The sequence below is a fragment of the Sycon ciliatum genome, chromosome 10 (genome assembly GCF_964019385.1).
Source record: "Sycon ciliatum chromosome 10, ocSycCili1.1, whole genome shotgun sequence".
Lineage (NCBI taxonomy): Eukaryota > Metazoa > Porifera > Calcarea > Leucosolenida > Sycettidae > Sycon > Sycon ciliatum.
In genome coordinates this window covers 5,231,857-5,253,148 of record NC_088652.1, presented here as the reverse complement: position 1 = coordinate 5,253,148, position 21,292 = coordinate 5,231,857, and the positions used below count along the sequence as shown (strand labels likewise).

General features: G+C 47.1%; 1 protein-coding gene across 2 annotated transcripts in view; it reads left to right on the top strand.

Annotated features, from left to right (window-relative positions):
- The first annotated feature begins 10,845 nt into the window (after nt 1-10,845).
- Nucleotides 10,846-21,292, top strand: part of LOC135825691 (uncharacterized) — a 77,150-nt gene continuing 66,703 nt past the window's right edge. Inside the window, exons 1-2 of one of the 2 annotated variants that reach the window (XM_065338308.1) lie at nt 10,846-11,195; nt 20,598-21,056. In XM_065338308.1, coding sequence (XP_065194380.1) covers nt 10,922-11,195; nt 20,598-21,056 — 733 coding nt within the window. In that variant the 5' untranslated portion in view covers nt 10,846-10,921. The remainder of the gene's footprint in view (nt 11,196-20,597; nt 21,057-21,292) is intronic. The other variant, XM_065338309.1, reaches the window with a different exon arrangement.

Genomic DNA, 21,292 nt, shown 5'->3' with positions numbered 1-21,292 from the left:
TCTTTTGTATTTTGTATTTATATCATTATCTCATGGCACATCATGATGACGGCCAATAAAACTGAGACAAGGGTGAAAGCCAACCACAGCAGTAAAACAGATAAAAGAATACAAATAAGAGGCAAAGAAGGCAAAGGAGGAGACAAACCAGCAGGATATACATGAAAACTATAATTGAGCAGAGATTTTAGCAATAAAATTATCCATCAACGTGCTGGTCTTGGCCTGCGTTGGTAATGTTGCCCAAAACACATAGCCAGCAAAGATCGGGGATCTAGTGAATAGGGTGGAGGCAGCGCGTGGGAGACTGAGTGAGTTCCGGGTGTTCCGTGTTTCGGAGAACCAATTATAAGCCTGCATATGCAAGGGTATTTTATTTAGTAATATTTTATGTATGAGAACACAGAGGTGGTACTTATGTCGAGTGGAAAGGGGACTGATCTTGGCAATTTCGTAAAGACTAGCGGAGGGAAAGCGACGATCTTTGCTAAATAAGATTTTAAGGAGCATGCGGTTATGGGTTTCTAGCTTGTTCAATACAGTAGTAGTTATGCCACACCAAGCAGTATCACAGTAGTCAAGTAAGGGCAATATATAGCAACGATAAAACAAGCGTTTGCAAGAAAGAGGAAGATGTCTGCAGTGGGCTTGAAGAGCCCCAAGGATGGAGCTTGTGCGCTTGCAGACATACTGCACATGGGGTGACCACGACAATTTAGAGTCAATAATAACGCCAAGATGCTTATGCTCTTCAACAATGCGAATAGCAACACTTGAAGAAGGAAAACAAAGTGGCAGGGAAGGGGGAGAAGGGGAAATGTACATAGCTGCCGTTTTATCAACGTTTGGCTGCAACTTCCAATCATGCATCCAGGTTATAACTTTCCCAATGCTATCTTGCATGGCTTCGTGCAGGCGTAAAGGGCAAGCATTGGAGCAAAGCAGAGCTGTGTCGTCAGCGAAAAGGCTGACACCAGGGGCAATATTGGGGAGGTCATTAATATACAGGAGAAATAGCAGTGGCCCAAGGATTGAACCCTGGGGGACTCCAGAAGTAACGGGTAAAGGCTCCGATAACACAGTTGAGAGGCGTACAAGCTGATGTCGGTTAGAGAGATACGATGAGAGCCAGCCGATAGCCTTGCCATCAATGCGATATACTGTTCGCAGCTTAGCTAAGAGACCCCTGTGCCAAACAGTGTCGAAGGCCTTTGCGAGATCGAAGAAAACTAAACCAACATGGTTATGGGCGTTCCGGGCAGTGTGGATGTCTTGCACGAGGCGGGTAACCTGGTACCTGGTGGAGTCACCCCGACAAAAGCCCGACTGTGCTGGCGAAAGTGAAATGCGAACATGATCATAAATGATGTCATATACAACACGTTCGCACACTTTTGATAAAGTAGAGAGCAATGAGATAGGGCGATAGTTGCTGGGGGTGGTGCGTGGTCCTCTATTTTTGTAGGTGGCCACGACTACCGCAGTTTTCCACATGGCTGGGAATTTCCCTTCACGAAATGACATATTCAAGATAATTGACACAGGATAGGCAACAGACGGAGCAAGAGCTCTCCAAACTTCGTTGGTAATTCCGTCTTGACCAGGGGACTTGCCAGTTTTCAGATTACGGAGATATTTCCTCACTTGGGCTGTACCAGTCGACAATGATAGGAGGGACGCAGGTATTGAGGGTGAAGGGTTGAGTGGTGGTATAGGCCACGTAGGGTCGTCAGGAAGTCCAAACGACGTAAACTGCGTGTTCAATATGTCTGCTATGTCTGCGGGATCTGTTGCTACCGTGCCGTCTGAAGCTGTCATTGATCGGATCGGCTCCCGACTACAGTTCTTACGGAGATGGCGGAGAAATTGATGGAGACTAGGGCGATCATGGGACGACAGGGTGGCATGAACCGACTGTACATACTGACGATGGAGGGTACGTGACAAACATTTCACTTCGTTACGCTTGCGCTTAAAGGCAATGAAGTTTTCACTGGTTGGATACTTCCTATAAATGCTATACAAATCTCGCTTCAGTTTCACAGCACACTTGAGGTCCGGAGTGATCCAGGGTCGGGATGCATCCCGCATAGTAGGACGAGGCCTAATGTAGTCTCCTGTCCGCGGAATAACTTTGTAAGGCAACAGATGACGATGGAATGCTGACTGTAGTAAAGCATCAAACAGGACAATGGCATCATCAACATCAGAATGCCGATGAAGTAATGACCAGTCCAACCTAGACAAGTCTTCATTCACAACCTGCCAGACACGGGTAGGCACTTGTTTATACCTGTACTGAGCCTTTGGATGGAGGGACGATTTAGCAGTCGCTTGTGGTGTCGAGCACGATGCATAGTTGAGCGTAAAAACAACCTGCAGATGATCAGATGTGCCAAGAGGAGCTGCGTGGTCGACTGAGAGGACATGTTGGGGTTTGTTGGTTACCAACAAGTCAAGACATGAGTTGGCACCCGCTGATGAAGTGTATGTTGGGAACCTCACTAGTTGTTGGAGCCCAAGCATTGCAAAAACTGTCTGTAGGTTGGTACCGGCTGTAGAGGTGGAGTCAGAAGAGCACCAATCATTATGTTTGGCATTAAAATCCCCCGTCAGGAAGAAGTCACACTCGTCATAGCAAGAGGACTGTATAGCATCGACCAGCATATCCGAGAAGAAGGACAATTGTTCCGCCGTTTGGGAAGGGGGTCGATACATGTAACATACAAGAATAGGGTTAGGGGTGCATTGAGACTTAACTTCCACCCAGGTAGATTCACAGCCCTGACGCTGCAGGTCGGGTCTGTGGAGAATATGCTGAAAAGCATCAGTCCGGACAAGCACCGCGACACCACCATATCCTCTAGTGAAAGAGTGTGCATTTCTGTTCTCGTGTGCTGGTCTGTCTCTTCTGAAACAGGAATAGCCCGGTACATGCACGGAAACAGATGGGCACAGCCAGGTCTCCGTGAGGCAAACAATACTTGGCTTAGTGCTCTCCAGAACAATCGAAAGTTCAGCTAATTTATTGACGAGAGACCGACAATTCATGGTTATCAGCGTTAGGTCGGATCCTGATCTGGGGTAGAATGGGGTAGCATGCAAGTTGAGGGAAGACATAGACAACATGATTATGACGAGGAACTATCACCACCACGTTCAGTCACATTGGTACCGTCGGCAAAGCGCCACTTACGGACGGTGTGGCTAATTGTTGCCGGCCAAAATCCTGCACTGAGTATTTTGCCTTCATCCGTCGCTAGGACAGTCAGTCGTGCATATGCTGTGCCAAAGGTCCGGGATTCGCTAATACTGCAATTAAGCACCTCAACCTCACGGTCCTTGCACCAGTCAGTAATTGCGTTAGCGCTACACTCCATGTGGACATTGCCCACGTAGAACACAGATTTCGCGACTTTTTCTACGCCTGTAAGGATGTTGGGGTTAGCTGGGGCCACAGGCTTCACGTACCGGGACGTGACCCGACGCCGTACAACTTCGGCCCAGCCATCCGAACTGCTTCCCGTATTTTCACTTGTACTAGTTGTAGCCAATGTTGATCTGGTTGGTGCAGCCGGTGGTGTTTCAGTGCGTGATGAGGTCTGGTGTACATGTGTCGATGTTTGGGTAGTGCGGGTACGGTTGGTAGAGTGTGCGTTGGGGGGAGTACGAGTCCGAGTGACGGTTTCCCTCACCCCAGCCCCTGTACTACCTGAACTAGCTACACTACTGTACGTTGTACTCGGGGTTGTAGATTGTGCAATCAGGTTTGGACTCCCGCCTTCCTCAAGGTGTGTCATCTTCGCCACGAGGCCATCAATGGTTGCTTTCATTTCTCTAACTTCCCTATCCCTGTCCTCCCTGAGGGATACCATTTCCACAGTTAATGCAGTGATAGTCGAGGACAGTGCACTGATAGAGCTCACTAGCGCTGGCATACCTGATTTGCCGATGTCCATGGCGCGAAGTTGAAGTACAAGGTCCGGTCGGGCCAACGAGTCCACACCTGCAAGTCCTGACTTTTTGGCCAAGTCACGAATCTCCCCATCCAGCAGCAAGGCCAGGTCCATATTTGAGTTCTCCACCATATTAGGGTTGGGACTAGTTCCAGGTCCACCTATACTTACAAAAGTGGCCGAAAGGCTATTCCATAGATGGAAAGGCAGGAGCTAAAAACTTGCTTCCTACTCCTACGAATTTTTCCTTAGCTTGCACACAGTTTTGTTGCATGGACATCATATGCATACAAATTTCTCGTAGCAAGGCCATATACAGCAGACCGTGGTGTTTTCCGCTGAAGCGAATCCGCAGAAGCGACAGTCTCGCTTCGAAAATTTTAGAGGAAGCGGATTGGAGTTTCCGCTGAAGCGGAAGTTCCGCTTTTCGCCGTTGCCATGCCATTTTTCGCTCCTGCGACCTCGCTTCAGCGTATACGCTACTTTCGAGTGCATGTGTGACCGGGCCCTTATTTGGAAGTCACCTTTATCGCCAAAGAAATTCGGTACTGATTTGAAGGCGATATGTAGATGGAACACGTGGAGAAGAGGCTCCGACAGTGTGAGGAGCGTTAAGAGGGCATTGACAGATGGCATAACCTCTATTCTAAGTCCGGTGGGCAGTGATGACGAAATTGGACCAAAGGAGAAAAAGTTAGAACCCAAGTATAGGGCGAAGACAGGGAGAAGCGTGTGATAACTTCCAGAAAATGAACGTGCGGATTTCCTTGCGCTAACAGTTGCAATTTTGTCTTTCTTTACTTTTATCATTTCATTCTATTTCCTTCTCAGGAAAGAATCTATAATATTATGTTTTCGCGCTAACAGTCACCCTGGGGAACATATTTTTGTCCAGTACATATGGGGGGAGCACTATTCAAAAGAGGGAGCTGTTCGAAAGAGGGTACTAAGGGAATATTCTAAGGGCAGACGCCTAAGAAAACACCGAGCCGAAAGCTTACTGTAAACTACTACGATTCATCGATACGACAACGCGAGCTGAGATTTTGATCCTGAAACTACGGGGGGAGGGGTTGAGGGGAGGAAGGGGATTATACTAATCAAGAGAGAGAGAGGGAGCTTGGTGTTTTTACTGTCTCTTAGACATTGGGGCATAACTTGAGAAAAAGTGAACTGTCCAAGAGATGGCTCTATTTGCGCGAGTACAGTATATGGAGATGTCTGTTGTATTCACCACTATAAATAACACGCGATCAAAATCCCGTTTCAGGGTGGTAAAAGAGTGTAAGGCGCCATTTCTTAAAGTGAGGACGTTGAGTGCGGAAAAGTGCTTCTTCGGAATGCATAATCCAGGGTTACGCGAATTAGGGACTCCACCATTGAGTGTACAAGCACAAGTAGCATACACAAAAACACAATACTTGTATACATCACAGTACCTTGGGTTTCTCACAAATTAATGAAGAGAGCATGTCTGAGAAAACCAGAATATATGTGCAAGTCGATCTCTCAGATTTCGCTCAAATTTTGCAGGTAGGTTTGCTTTGGGGTGTAGATCGACATTCAAAAGCCCGCACAGAATCTTTTGAAGGAAAACATGAAATTGGCATACCCCTCGATATTGGCCCAATATTGGCACGATTTAGGGGTCTACAAACGAGCCACGACACAGCGTACAAGAACAAGCTACGAACAAAACTCCATCAAGCCAACATTACCTCACCTTAGAAGAGTTCTTAGGGCAGCACCACTTAGCCACGCCAGCATTCCAGAAGACGAGTGCAATCAGCTGCCAGTGGAGGCCTCCTCAGGGTACTCGCAGTAGATATTGCCGAGGCCTTCGACAAGGTCTCGCACAACGGCGTCCTCCACAAGGCTAAGCAGTGCGGCATAAGTGGCCTCCTCCCTGCCTGGCTCCGGAGTTACCTGAAAGACCGCCACATCCGTGTCGTCATAGGTGGCCAGTCTTCACCGACCCACCGAATCCAATCTGGCGTGTCACAGGGCAGCATCCTCGGCCCCACCCTCTTCCTTCTGTACGGTGCTCTGCAGAATTGGCACGGCCGTTTTTAAAACTATTTACATGCTGTCTTCGCTCCGGTATCCAGCCACAACAGTGGAAGGTTGCAAACGTAGTTGCAGTCCACCAGCGCAAGTGTAAATCGTCGCGATCAAACTATCGACCAGTGTCGTTACTGAGCATCCTCTCCAAGGTCATGGAGACCATAGTCAACAGGGCAATGAGCAACTTCATGGAGACGAATCACGTCCTGTCAAAACGGCAATTTGGATTCCGTCGCGGCCACAGTGCAGCAGACCTGCTGACTGCTCTCCACCACAAGTGGGTGCACACCGCCGGAGATAAAGGAGCTTCTCGAGTGCTGGCCATCGACATTGCTGGAGCATTTGACCGGGTGTCTCACACTGGTGTGTTGCACAAGGCTAGAGTGTATGGCATCTCGGGAGACCTGCATCGGTGGCTCCAAGACTACCTCTGCAACCGCACACTTCAAGTCCTCATCTCCGGCCAGACATCAGCCAGACGCCCAGTTAAGGCTGGAGTACCACAGGGCAGTATCCTGGGCCCCACCTTATTCTTGGTCTACGTCAACGACCTTGAAGACCACCTCCCAATCGGCTCCAACCTTGCCTCATTCGCCGATGACACAACCCTATACGCCGAACATGCAACGCTCGCTGCTGTTCCTGACAACGCTAGAGTACTCCAGGCTGCTGTCGACCTAGTATCCAGTTGGGGCTCGGATTGGAAAGTGCAGTTTGAGCCAGCCAAATCTCAGGCCCTTACAATTTCCCACCAACGTCGGGACTGGCCAATACCCCCCATTGTCTTCAATGGAACTCCTGTCCAGGAGCAGCCCTCCATCAAAATACTCGGCGTCACGTTTGACCATCAGCTAAAATTCAGCCAGCATATCCGAACTGTTGTAGTCCGAGCAACGCAGAGACTTGGAGCCTTGCGCAAGGCATTTCACTTGCTGACTATTCCTGCCCGGCTTCGAGCCTACAAAGCCTTTGTCCGGCCGGTTATGGAGTACTGCCCAATCGTCTGGATGGGGGCAGCTCCTTCCCATTTGAATCGGCTGGACTGGGTGCAGGAGCGAGCCATCAAGGCAATACATCGGCAATGCTGGCTTCCTAGCCTCATAATTCGCCGCACCATCGCTGCCCTCTGCCTCCTGTATAAAGCCCTTTGCGATAATTCTCCCGCTCTTCTCTCGAGAATGGCTCCACCCCGACACACCAACCCAGGACCACACGCCTCACCCGCCAGGCTGTACGACTGTCCACCGCGAATCCCCATCAGTTACAGAATGTTCTTCCTGCCAATTCCCGGAACAATGTGAGCCGAGCCTTTCCCCACTCCGTCATCCCAATTTGGAACCAGCTGCCTACCTCTATCATTCCCCACTCATTTCACCCAAAGAACATCCAAAAGTTCAAGACAGCAGCTTATCACCATCTCCTCAGAACGAACTGGCACTGGGCCACTCATAGCATACGCGAATAAGAGGGTACAGTGTCCTACCCTGCTTGGACATACATGTAATCTCTGCTCACGGGCAGTCTCCTCTTGAATTTAAAAGTCGAACAGCGTTCACCTCAATACTCAACTTATTCTTTTGCTCACTGAGCAATGCAATCTTTCCATTTGCTTTCTTCTGTTTTTTTTTCAATTTAATCCTCCCCACCCAATATCCCTTTGGTGCGTCCATGGAGCTATGAAGCCTAGACCTCTGGTCGGCGGAGCTTAATGGGCCCCACCACCACAGTCCATCATTCACCCCAGTGTCTGGAGATATGTGGATTTTGTAGAAAAAAAACAAAAACAAAAAAACGTCAACGACGCAGAAGACCACCTGCCTGATGGGGCGACTCTGGCTGTATACACCGACGACACAACTCTCTACAAGTGCATCACCACCCGACTCAGACTGCCAGAAGAGACATCAATTCTCCAGTACTGGCAGTAGGCAGTAGACTCACTGGCGGCATGGGGAAGCAGGTGGAGGATCAAGTTGTAGCCCACAAAGTCGCAGGCATTGACCATCAGCCACCACCCCCCCCCCCCCCCGACCGCAATACGCTTCCAAGGAGCTCAAGCTTCTTGGCGTCACCTTCGACAGGCAGCTGGCATTCCGCAGCCATATCCGACAGCTTGCAGTACGCGGAGCCCAGCGGCTCGGCTTCGTCCGTAAGGCATCGGCTGTGCTAGACCCAAAGCACTGGGCAATCGTGTACCGTGGCTTTGTCCGCCCTGTATTAGAGTATGGCATGCTGGTGTGGATGAGCGCAGCCCCCACTACCTTGGCCCGCCTCACTGCCATCCAGCGCCGTGCCCTGCACATAATTGGAGATGGATCATACCTCCCGAGCCTCGACATTCGCCGTACCGTAGCAGGGCTCTGCTTTCTGTACAAGTTGCACTTTGTGGAGGGTCCAGAAATGGTGAAAGCCATTCTGCCACCATCAGCAGCCGCGCCGCAATGCCGCATGTCTGCTCGTGAGACAACCAGATAAGCAACACATCATCCATCGCAACTCACCAGTATTCGTCAGGCACGAAACAACACGCTCCGCTCATTTCCCCACTCTCTATTCGCAACGTGGAATCAGCGCCCACCTACCCTTCTGCAGTCTCCCCCTTCTCGCAGAGTTATGCACACGTTCAAGAAAAACGTCACCGACCACTTGCGGCGCAGCAAGTGGGAGTGGACCACAGACAGGCTATGATCTCTGCCAACACACCAGCCTAATTATACTGACCGCACTCCAGCTACCATCTACCCCTCTTTGATCCCCTTCGCTCAGCCTTAAAATCCGATTATCAGTTCACTCCATCTTCCTACGGTGCACTGCTTTTACTATTGTTTTGTCCTATCCCAATCTCCAATTCTCCCCATTATCGCTGGCAAAGCCGGTGCTTCCCTCTTGGATGCACATGTTTCTTTTCTCCTATGTATCAGCGCACAGGAGTAACGGTGATCACTTGTCACTCCAAACGACAAGCTTCTCCTTGCGCCACCAACATTTTTCGGTGAACAGTTGATGCAAAAGTTACTGAATTTTTGCGTGTAGTTTTTGGATTTTACTTCAAGAGGAATGAAGAAATCACGTGCATCGTGACGTAGAATAATGTTTCCTGGTGCGCGACACAATGCACATGATCGCGATCGTTCACGAGGCGCTATTCGAAACGGACCATGAGGGAGGAGGTAAGATGCATTATATTTCTTGCATGCTCTGCTCAGAACATTCAGCAACTATCGTTATAGCACTAGCAGTATTGCATTGGCAAGAATTCTTTGAGATATTTCCTCTTGGCGAAAGAACAGGGATTCATTTTTTCACACTTACCTCGCTCATCCCGAACATGGTTCAACAGGTACTACGGTTAGTTTGCATCCTGATGATCCACGTAGATCTGCAACAGCAAGGATTGACCGTTGTCCATGCCATCAAGGTCGCTTGGAGTTGACCAGCGCGTGGCCTGCATGTATGCACTGGTTGCATGGGGAATGTGGCGGGCCCACATGGCAGATTTCTCGCGTCATGAACAACGTGATTTGACCCTACTCGTCCTAGTCTGTGTGCTGCATGTTGAGTGAAAGTCCCAGCTAAAAGGCCTAAAACATGACATGCGCTCTCTTGAGCTGGACATTAAGATGCACTTCATCCGATCTAGATCAACGGGTGATCGATGTAAGTGCAGGTGCGCTTGATCAAGGTGACCATGGTGACTCGGAACAACTGCTGAACCGTGATCTACGAGACTTGGCATTCTTGTGTCACGAAGCACGTGATTTTATCATTCCTCTTGCAGTAAAATCCTAAAACTACACGCAAAATTCAGTCACTTTTCCATAACTGTTAACATGTTGCACCGAAAAATGTTGGTGGCGCAAGGAGAAGCTTGTCGTTTGGAGTGACAAGTGAACACCGCTGCTTTTCCTTGTGAGGGTCAACAATACACTTTGTTCTTCAGCGTTGGGAGTGGTGTTGGAGTATAAATTACTGACTAGACGTCTCGGAGGGGCGAGCTTTCCTGCGCAGGTATGAGTTGGGAGGTATTTCAGAATGGTCGAGTGGAACAATTCAAAATTGTTTATTTCAAGAAAATCCAAAAAGGATGATGGGGACATGTCCTCAGTACTAGAAGAGGCGTTTTACTATCCACAGGTGTATAGTGTTTGCTAACTGAAGACGAAGCTGGCTGTTTTATCAGCGCTTGTAATTTGGCTATTTTCAAGACGATCATTTGTGGCGTCAAGGAATGATTGCCCTCGTCTTCTTGGATGCTGGCGTGGCTAAGTGGTGCTGCCCCAAGAACTCTTCTAAGGTGAGGTTATGTTGGCGTGATGGAGTTTTGTTCGTAGCTTGTTCTTGTACGCTGGGCCGTGGCACGTTTGTAGAACCATAAATCGTGCCAATATTGGGCCAATATTGAGAGGTATGCCAATGGCATGGTTCCCTTCAAAAGATTTTGCGCGAGCTTTGGAATGTCGATCTACACCCCAAAGCAAACCTACCTGCAAAATTTGGTTGAAATCTGAGAGATCGATTTGCATATATGCTCTGGTTTTCTCCGACATGCTCTCTTAAATACTTCCCGGGATCCACAATAATACTTCGAAGTATCGGGATCTGTACAATGTTCGCAATCAACAGAACCCTCCCTCTCCACCCCTGCGCTCACCACCATCATCATCCGATCTTGTTCCAATCTTCATTTCGTTCCTTTTTCTATTTACACTGCTCCCATATACATATACTCGTGTTTGCTTCTGCATAATTTGTTATTCTGTGTAGTGAACTGGGATGCCTGTCCTCTAACCAGTGCTCGCACATGGCAAGTCGATTGGACCTTTCATAATGAACGGAAAACGTGGACAGAAGCAAAAGCAGAATGTCAATCATATGGCGGATCACTAGCGACTGTGCACACAATGGCTCAGGTGACGTGTGCAAACCTGGCAGTGAAGGGAACTTCCGCTGTGTGGGTAGGCTTGACTGGTACATGGACAGCTGGAAATTGGAGTGCTTGGAAATGGGAAGTGGCATCGTCCACCCGTACGACGAGACTTCCCTGGTCATCCGAGTATACACTTCCGGTTAAAAATTCTAGTTATACTTATGGGTATTTGGATCCAAACAAGGGCTTAGTGAACTGGATAAACAACTTTCAAATTTGGTTCCTCTGTCAACGATATGTGCCTAAAGGTAGGTCTATATCCATTGATTAAACTGAAGGAATATCTCTATTGATCTAGATCGGTACGGGCCACTCCTCTGATTAAATTGGACATTCCATTTACTCTGTAAACCACAATTCCCAAAAACGAAGACCGCGGATATACCTGAATGTATTTGAAAGAGAAATAGGGCACGGGATAGTGTTCTTCGGTGTTGGCGAATGGTAAGTTCCCGAATGTACCGAGGTGGCAATTTAATTCACCATTTCACTCGCACGTGAAAGCAAAGCTTCACTGTACTTGCGTCTAAACTGATGGTGCTTGTAAGATCAGAGCGCTCTATATAATATTATGTTCATGAATGCAAACCCTTAGTAGACAAGACTGCTCGACACTTGACTCATGCTTATATGCATGTGCAAAAAAGGCCAATATAGGCTGCTCCAGGTGGAGAACTCAACACACGACAGAGGCGAAAGGCTGTGCAGATGTAACTTTACATTTCACGCATTTCAGCAATCATCAGATAGCAGCATTTTCAATCGAATCCTCGACAAGCGGGTCTAGCTATTTTGTGCTAGTGTGGAATAAAGTCTGTATGTGTGAAGTGTAGATGTGTCTATGGGAAAGTGCAGTTGAATTATTTATGACAGTTAACGAATAAATATGAGAATAGAGGCGATAACAGGGCAGTGCCACTGAGTAATCGAGGGCGATTGCGACAGTACCGCAACGACATACTGTATCAGGCATGAAGAGGGAGAGAGAAAGCACCGTGACGCCAAACCTGGTACAGGTAGCGCCATGTCTAAAAGCCAATCATGTAACTGATGGTGAATATTTTAGACAAGTAAAATTTGTTTTCGTGTCCAAAATTCGAAACCAGCTCCGATCTTGTGTTGATATTGACCATTTTGTCTGCATCCAGGGTCGCCGAATTGTTAGCCGGGTATAGAGCACGATGGTTTTGTAGTGTGCTCCGGACGCAGTCGTGAGTCGGTCAAGTGTCTAGTCAGTCCGCAGGAAGCAGGAGCTTCTACGTTCAGAGCAGACAATTTCTTCACTGTTGCAGCATCTTTCGTGCAATAATATCCATGTTCAACGGAAGAGACAAACACAGGACAAGAACGTCCCTGACAAACGATGTAGCTGCCGAAAAAAGGACCTGCTCACTGGACGGGGACCTCCAAGTACGATGCATCGTGTACAAGGCAACAGTACAGTACACAGGAAGAGAGCAGCGAAACCACAACCTCGGCTTTGCGGAAACACTCTTTAAGCAGAGATACAACAACCACGCGACCGAGACAAGGCATGAGAAAATGGCAGAAAGCACCAAACTATCCAGGAGCATATGAAAGGTCGAGCAAAAGAACACTCCACGGTCTGTCAAATGGGCCGTCGTCCGCCATCATCACGGTCCCGGGCTACTTGAACGCTGTCCACTTTGCTGAGAAGTTGGAGACACTAGAAGCAGACACGGTGAACATCGACAAAAAGTCGTAGTTGGTATCGAAATGCCGACACGAGCACAAGTGTTACCTGTCCAAATTCTATAAAAACAGTTCCACGAGTTGTGTGTCAACATGGGGCCACCTGTACCCGGTTTGGCGCCGTTGTGCTTTCCCTCTCTCTCTCTCGCTCGCTCTCACTCTCTCTCTCTCTCTCACGCTCTCACTATCGCACCCACTCTCTTCACCCCTTCTATGTTCTTCCACTAGTGTCGTTCTTGCCCCATTTGACCATCTTCATAAGTGGTGAATATTGCTCAATATTCACCACAAAAATTCACCACTTACCTCATAATCACCACTTATAATCACCACTTATAATCACCACTTTTCGATACTTACATGTACGGTAAAAGTAGCAGTACTCGGTGCTGCGCTTGAGTCCTCTTCAGTCAGCGCACTGGAGCTGTCGAGTGCCCTCGAAAATTTCTACGCTAACTAATACTTCCGTAGACAGGACTTTTCTAAGTACAAACGAAATTCCTTGCTTGCCATTGCAGCTGGATCCGCATGTGACGAGGTGCTGACATTGAGCATCTCTACAGACGGAGCGTTCCAGCGAGCAAACAAGGTTTTGGACGCTCAACATGTCAATGGCGCGATGATTGCGGATCAAGCGGCAATCCAGGAAATTTCGTTTGTACTCAGAACAGCCCTGTTCAAGGAGGTAAGCGTTGAATTTTCCTAGGGCACACAACAGCTCCGAAGCGCTGCCTTAATTAAAAGAATAGAAGTGAGGGTAGAACCGCTTGGCTCGCTGGCTCGCACTATACATGGTGGCGGTGTCTGCATTTATGTTCATTCTCACTTTGCTGGAACCGTGATCCAACGATCTACATGATCCACTGTAGAGATATTAACAGTGCGTTTCCGTCTTGCTACCAAGCCACGTGCAACAGACAGTAGTGTGTCCACCTTGTATCGCCCGCCGTCTGCCACAGTGGATTTCTGGGACAAGTTGAGCTCTGAACTTGACTTAGCCCTTCAAACTCCGAACGCATTAATCCTAGGCGACTTCGTTACTGATGTTCTCCAGCCAACGACTCCAGGATATCGCCATCTACAGCGTGTCTGTGCGGAACATCACCTCAGAAATGTTATCACTGAACCCACTCGTTTAGCACGCACTTGCCTAGGTCTTGCTCTGGTTACTGACGGCTCCCCTGTAGTCAAGGCGGACGTAGTCTCACTGAACGGTGTAAGTGATCACGATCTCATCATTGTCCAATGTGCCTTTCAAGACCTTGAGCCCATTCCTGCGCAGACTCACAGGCGGATTCGGAAGCCTGCACCCCATTCTATGGATTTCGACCAATGTGGCCAGGAAATCAGTGCAAGTTTCAGAACTTGGGAGTCGCCCACCAGCCTGGACGGTCAAGTGAAGCATTTTTTCCAATTGTTTGAGACATGTTCTGGAAATAAAATCCCTTATCACTCAGCTCAAGGTGTCTGGACTTGGCAGGCCTCGTCGGCAACCACGGGTTACGCCACACTTGAAGAAGTTTCTTCAGCTTCGAATAAACTTGCACAGGAAATTACGAAGGAACCCAGCCGACGGCCCCCTCCTCCAGCAGTACCGGGCAACACGGCGCGAGGGAACCCTCTTGAATAAGAAATTCAAAACAGAATACTGCGTGAAGGCCTTCAACACCCGCAAACGCAAACCCAGAGCCCAGTGGCTATTCCTGAACAAGCTTGCAGGACGGGAAGAATCAAATCCTTAGTCCTTACCTACGGCGACTATATCCGACCTTACAGCCACATTTGCAACCGTAGTTTGTGATCCTGCAAGACCGTCTGAACTTGTTCTACCGAGCCCACCAGGCGACATTCCCACTGTCGACGAGTTTACGCCAGTCACAGTAGAGTATGTTGAAGATGTCTTGAAGTCATTGTACAGCCACAAAGCACAAGGTTCCGATGAAATACCATCATGTCTCCTCAAAGTATGCCGCACAGACATCGCTGGCCCACTCACCGCTATCATCAATAAGTATCTACCTACAGGCCAAGTTCAAAGTGATTTTAAGCATGCACACGTGTGCCCACTCTACAAAGCTGGCGACGCAACAATTGGCTCCAACTACCGACCGGTGTCACTTTTGCCAGTGATATCCAAAGTGCTTGAAAAGGTGGTACATCGACAACTTGTGGCATTCTTCGACAATCATCCGGACCTCGGTGCGCTACTGGAGGAGCAGTTTGCTTACAGACGCAATCACACCTGTGAAGACCTTTTGCCGTATGCAATAAACGATTGGCCGTAGGCCTTGGACAAGAAGCAGCTGTGTGAAGCCTTGTTTGTGGACATGAGCAAGGCCTTCTACCACGTTCAGCATAGCAAGCTCGTGCAGGAACTGGCTTCAGTTGGCGTCGGAGGTGTGGCATTGCGTTGGTTCGCAGACTACCTTAATGGGAGAACCCAGCAGGTCGTTGTCGGGGATGCCCGAGGCAGTACAGAGCCCTGCTCACGTGGTTTACCACAAGGCTCTGTGTTAGGCACCTTACATTTCTGCATTTATATCCGCCGTACCCCTCAGAAATTTCAACATTGCCGTGCTCTCCTGTTTGCGGACGACATCGCGTTCTACGTCATTGGTCGCAAGGCTTCTACCGTGCTCAGAATGCTGCAGTCAGATCTCTTGAATCTGAAGGACTTCCTCAGCAATTGGTTACTGGTGCTGAATCCCAAAACGTCTTAGCTACTGCTGCTCAGACGATCTACTGCGCAACTGGACGTGATCCCCAGCATCACCTGCAAATGCACTGTAATCTCCGAGTCCAGCCATTTTCTGTTCCTTGGCCTCCTATTGGACTCGTCGCTCAGCTTCGAGCAGCAGATTGAACTAGTGTGCGCCAAGGCACAGTGCAAGATTACCTCATTCCGCCACGGGCGCCGCGATGTCTCCATGACCAGCCACCGCATGTTTTACCTGACAATTTTCCAGAGTACCTTGGACTATGCCAGCACATGTTGTGTTCACTGCTTGTCTGCTAAACTCCGAGACAAACTTGAGTCAACCAGTAATAAGTGCCTAAGGCGAGTGTTTGGCCATGATCAGTATACTTCTATCGATTTCATTCTCATCAAATATAACCTGTATAATTTCTCTCGCCGTGTAAACTTGAAGCTGTTTGTGTTTGTTTTTAGGTGTCTATCTCGTTGCACCAGTCCTCTTTTAAGCAAGTTATTTACCCCTCCGCACTGCATCATGCAGCACAAATGCTGCTACCCGCGGTCAAACTTCAGCCGCTCTGAACCTACCCAGAGCTAAGTCTCGATAAGGCCTGAATGCTATTTCATTTTTGGCAGCAGACAAGTAGAACATGCTTCCACCTGGATGTCGTCAAGCTAAGCCCCTTTCTGCATTTGTCACAAGCACCAAGTCATTCCTAGGGTACCCAGTAAAAAGGCAACGCCTTTTGGGAGTTCCCTAGTCAAATAATAAATTCTACTAATACTACTAGGGGTGTTGTGGGTGGGTGTATGTATGTGTGTGTGTGGGTGTTACTATGTGTGTGCGTGTTAGTATGTGTGTGTGTGGTGTGAGAGCGAGATTAAGCGCGTACTTGTTAGTGCTAGACCTGCGCCTACTGCATCTGCCTCTGAAATAGCCCTTCCCTGTACACATTCACGTGATTACTCCTCTCGCTATCGTATTATCTCCACTTAGATATACCAGCGCTGTCTCCTATTCCATTATCGTTGTCTGATGATTGAGTCAGCCATGAAACTCTGAGTCGCAACGGAATTAATTTGCCTAGGTTTTCATTGTGTGCCTTTGTGTACTACTACTACACCGTTATGAGTGGTGTAACAGTCACGCCCAGGATGTTTCTTTGTGATAATTGAATACGCCATTGTCTCATAACGTGACGCCTCAGTGTTTGCGGTGCGAAAGCAGTTCTTGTTGTTGTTGTTGTTGATCTTTTTATCTTTAATGTGATGCTGTAACCATTATCTATCCGAGTGATACTTCCCTAGATAAGCAAGCGAGAACCAGACTTACGCGATTATACCCCACTGTGGAATAGTTGCACTGGCTCAGAGAGTCAGAGGGTAACAATCTCTAAGAGCTAGTGGATAAAAACAAATCCCTCTCTTGAGTTGTGCCCAACTAAGCTCCTGTGAATGTTTGGTTTTCTTTTGCTAACCAAGCGCCTATGCAAGTTTGTTGGTGTTGTTTTTCTAATGGACTTGTCCATGCCATTGCACTGGTGGTTCAAGGATCAAGGTTATTGTTGCCGTTCCTGCTGGTTCAGGAACGCGTACAGAAAACTTTATGCTCCGTTTTATGCTGGATGATGCAAATGGTTGAGAATTGCGTAATTTCTTGAATAGTGGGTTACCGTTCGTTGCTTTTATATAATTATCGTTTTGACCATACCTTATTACCTCGAATATAAGCACAGTCTCCAATAATAGCACGTATCCAAAGATAGAACACCTTGGGGCGGCATTCAAGAAATAAAGTGCTCAGTCTCCATTTTAAGCACGCTGTGTAAATTCATTATCTGTACCGGCGAAAAAACTGAAATGTGTGTGTCTGACATGAAATGGCAACATGCCTCTTAAATGAGGTTGAAATAATAAAGGAACAGTCTCCAATAAAACAACGTCTCCATTAATAGCACGGGGCGGAGGTACATTGAAAAAATAAAGGACCGTGCATATATTAGAGATAATACGGTAGACATGCAGGGGAGAAACTATGATCCACCTTTCAGTCTCTGACCTTTGCTTGCACGACGAATTCGACGGTTTTATTTACCACCATGGAGCGGAGTTTTCACATAAATGTGCACGTTAAAATAATGACACAGCCCCACTGAACAAATCCCCTACAGATACTGTCTAATCCCAATCCAACACAACAAAGATATTCGCCTTCAAATTATCCGAGCGTTTAAATTTCAGAGTCTGAGTTCTAAATCACTTACCGTCAACAATCAATTCCTATTTTCTGTTTCACCGTCCTACCCAATTTGTGCCACTTAAGCTTTAAAAAATCTCTGCTGCGGTAGATTTCAAACACTCAGCCCGAAATGTTAGCCGAGAAAAATATTCGCGCAAAAATAGTCGATTCACACCAGCCAAACTTGCAAACAAACAAACGTGAGTTGAAAATTGAAATCTTTGATGGTAACCGCCCAAATTTTTGAGACTTCAATTCAGAGTTGAACAACCCCATTCCTCAAGTTATCCTGCCTGTGGCTTTTGAACTGCGTGGAATTTTGTGTATTGAGCAATCTATTTCAGGTAGCTCAAATGTTCCTATACATGTATATGTTGGACTCAGTAGAGCGTCCAGCCCCTATATGATGTCCAACCCCTATATGGAGTCCATTGGTCCAAAATCCACTGTACAGAGTCCAAACTTGGAATCAACTGTGAGCTCAAAGTTTAGATGGAGATCGCTCCCTGTATAGAGTCAAGCCAATTGGCTTCACCCCCATATAGAGTCCATTGGTCCAAAATCCACTGAACAGAGTCCAAACTTCGAAATCAACTATGAAGAGTCTTTATGTGGACAACACTCCCTGTATAAAGTGCAGCAAATTAAGCATCCCCACTCCAGAGTTCAAAATTAGACATAGGATCTGCTGTAAGCAGTGAATAAGAAAACTACCTCTCCCTTTAGACCTTTATATCATTCACTTCTCAAGATAAAAAAAGTATTGAGGCTCCACTGCAGCCACTTCATTACATGAAAAACCGTACAGACACCATCCTCAAATCAAGTGATCCCTTCGCTGCAAATAACAATATCTCAATCATGTCGTGTTCTCAAATTATTGTGCACGTGCAGACCGACACACCCACACAACGCCAAGAAAATACTAAGAACAAGAACCGAAAGAGAAAAGGCTATGATAGTATTATGGAGAGCCAAGGATTAATTTGTTGTTTTTAAATTAGTGTGTGTGTGTGTGTGCGCGCAAGGGCGCCCGCACACACACACACAAATTCATACAACGCCAAGAAAACACCAAGAAAGGAGGAGAGACACAATACACACACAACTCCAACAGCCATGCCAACGTCCACCCATTTACAAGTAAAGAGGGATAATAAATAATTATACGAAACGCATGCATACGTGGACGGGTGCACGCACGTTTACATACATGTATTAGTGTAAGAGAGTAACATAGTGCAGTAGTCAGCATAATACTAGCACATGCTGAGAGGGCAATAGCAAGCTTCAATATTGCTCATGGCCATGAAAATGTTCAGCAGCACTCAGTTCCACAAGCTTCTGAAGATCAGCACACCTGCAACAAATAGATAGCACACGGATACGTTTATTTGAATGATAAATGGGAGCACACAACTACCAAGTTCTCACCGAATGTGATGCTCAATGAAAATTCATCCACTCAAAGACCGGTGAACAGGTGACGGTGGGGACAATAATCTATTAGTAATACGAGGAATAAGATCGTTTGTGCACACTCAAGATGCACAGACTCACCAACATACATGTAGTGTACTCCACAGTGTTTCACTTCACCGCAACTAAATTGAAACGAGATGATTTAAACAATCTGTACAGCGTTACCGTCAGTCAAACAGTCTTCCCAAAGGTGGAAATGCAATTCGTTGTCGCGGGGCAATTTCACTGACACAATGTCATGTTTGTAACATCAAAACGGTTACTTCATGGAATACGAGTATTATCTTGAGAAGCTTTTTCTTGCCATTGGCAGACAAGCAATCCTCCTATTACTACTAGTGCACTGGCACTGCGTTTGTGGATCCCATTGTATTTGACATCATACTAGAGGAAGAGTTTCGTGGAGTTTACATAATTATCACAGGGATAAAAATACATTTCTCATGAAATAAATTTGATGATAGCTAGACGATTGAGGCAAAGTCCTTGCACTCCTTGAGGGCTGATAATTATTATTGTAACGCAACTATTACGAAGTCGTTGATAACTTTTAGGGCATTCATTCAAGCAACATCAAACAGACGCGATACGCTCCTTGAAAATGGAAAAAATTCAAGCATAACGACAGAACAGCAGACCAATCGAAACGAGTAAAAGCTTCCTTACCTCAGCCATCGTCCTGCCATGTAGTTGGACAGCCTTTTGACACGGTGGTACAGGCAGCTCTTGTCCAGTCAAACAGGGTATCCTTGTGGCGTCGAACGAAAGAGAGTGTCAGTGTATCTGACTCGTCAGATTGGAAGTGTGCTGTACTTTTCTCGTTCTCCCCTTTCTGCTTTCATCCCGCGCACTGATGAAACGTCTTATTGCCAGCAACTGCACAGCAGAACTGGTAGCCATGACCAGTCAAACAGGGGATCCTTGTGGCGTCGAACGAAAGGGAGTGTCAGTGTACCTGACTCGTCAGATTTGAACTGTGTTGAACTTTTCTCGTTCTCCAATGTCTGCTTTTCTCGCGCACTGATGAAACGTCTTCAGAACCACAAGACGCTTCTTAGATTTGAATTTGAACGTCTCCTTTTCCTCCTTGGTTACCTCGAGACAGATTACTGTCAGTAACTGCACAGCAGAACTGGCAGCCATGGCTGAAGTCACCGGAAGAAAGGAATGCGCTGCCGCGACTGAAAGAAAAACTGAAAAGGTGTTTGTTCTCTTTCGAGCACTACACTACACACACACATGTACACAGGACACCGTGACTGGATAAACTGGACTCCTAGACCGTTAATAGGGGACTTGTAGAAAAAGTGTACTCCTTATAGGGGATTGCGCGGCAGGATGAAGCTGATCAAAACTGAGTGGACTCCTGGACTCCTGGACTCTGTATAGTGGATTTTGGACCAATGGACTCTATATAGGGTGCTGGACATCATATAGTGCATGGACTCTATACTGAGTCCAACATATATGGCAAATGTTTCATCATGGCTGTGTCGGAATGCAATCTATGTTTTTGTGAAGATAACTGGTACGTGTGCTCCATGAGCAAATCTCTTGGACTCATGGAGATACTTTACATTTCAACACCTAAGACATTTGATGAGGCCACCACCGAGTGCGCAGGTAGAGGCAGCATTCTGGCCAATCTCCAGAGCATAAACCATACAGAGTGCGCAAGGTCAGTGCTTGGACCACGAAATGGTCAATGCAACAGTTCCTCAGGTGATAACTGCAGGACTGCCTCGTCCGGCTGCGAAACCAATACTTGCAATGTGTGGGTTGCTCTACAACGACCATCTAAAAAATGGACATGGGTGTTGCCTGTTCCATCCATACCGAGTACAATTCCATGGAGAAATTCAACAACAGGAGGTAGTGGAGAGCGAAAATGTGGTTATTATTCACCTGAAGAAGAGGGTTTCGGAATCGATTCTTGCACAATGAAGCTAAGTTTCTACTGTCAAAGATATACACCAAATGGTAAGGTATACTAGCTTGGACTTCACTAGCGTGTAGTTGTCGGTACAGCGTTAGAAATACTGGTTTAAGAAATACATGCCGACTTTCAACACTCCGCTCTTTCATGGACCTACAATACTATAGTATCGTATGCATTCACTGTGTAAAGAAGAAAACAATTCAAAATTATACTATGGGCAATTGGCAATAAAGAAGTTTCGAAAGGGAAATCCACTTTAGCCAATCCAATATGTAAC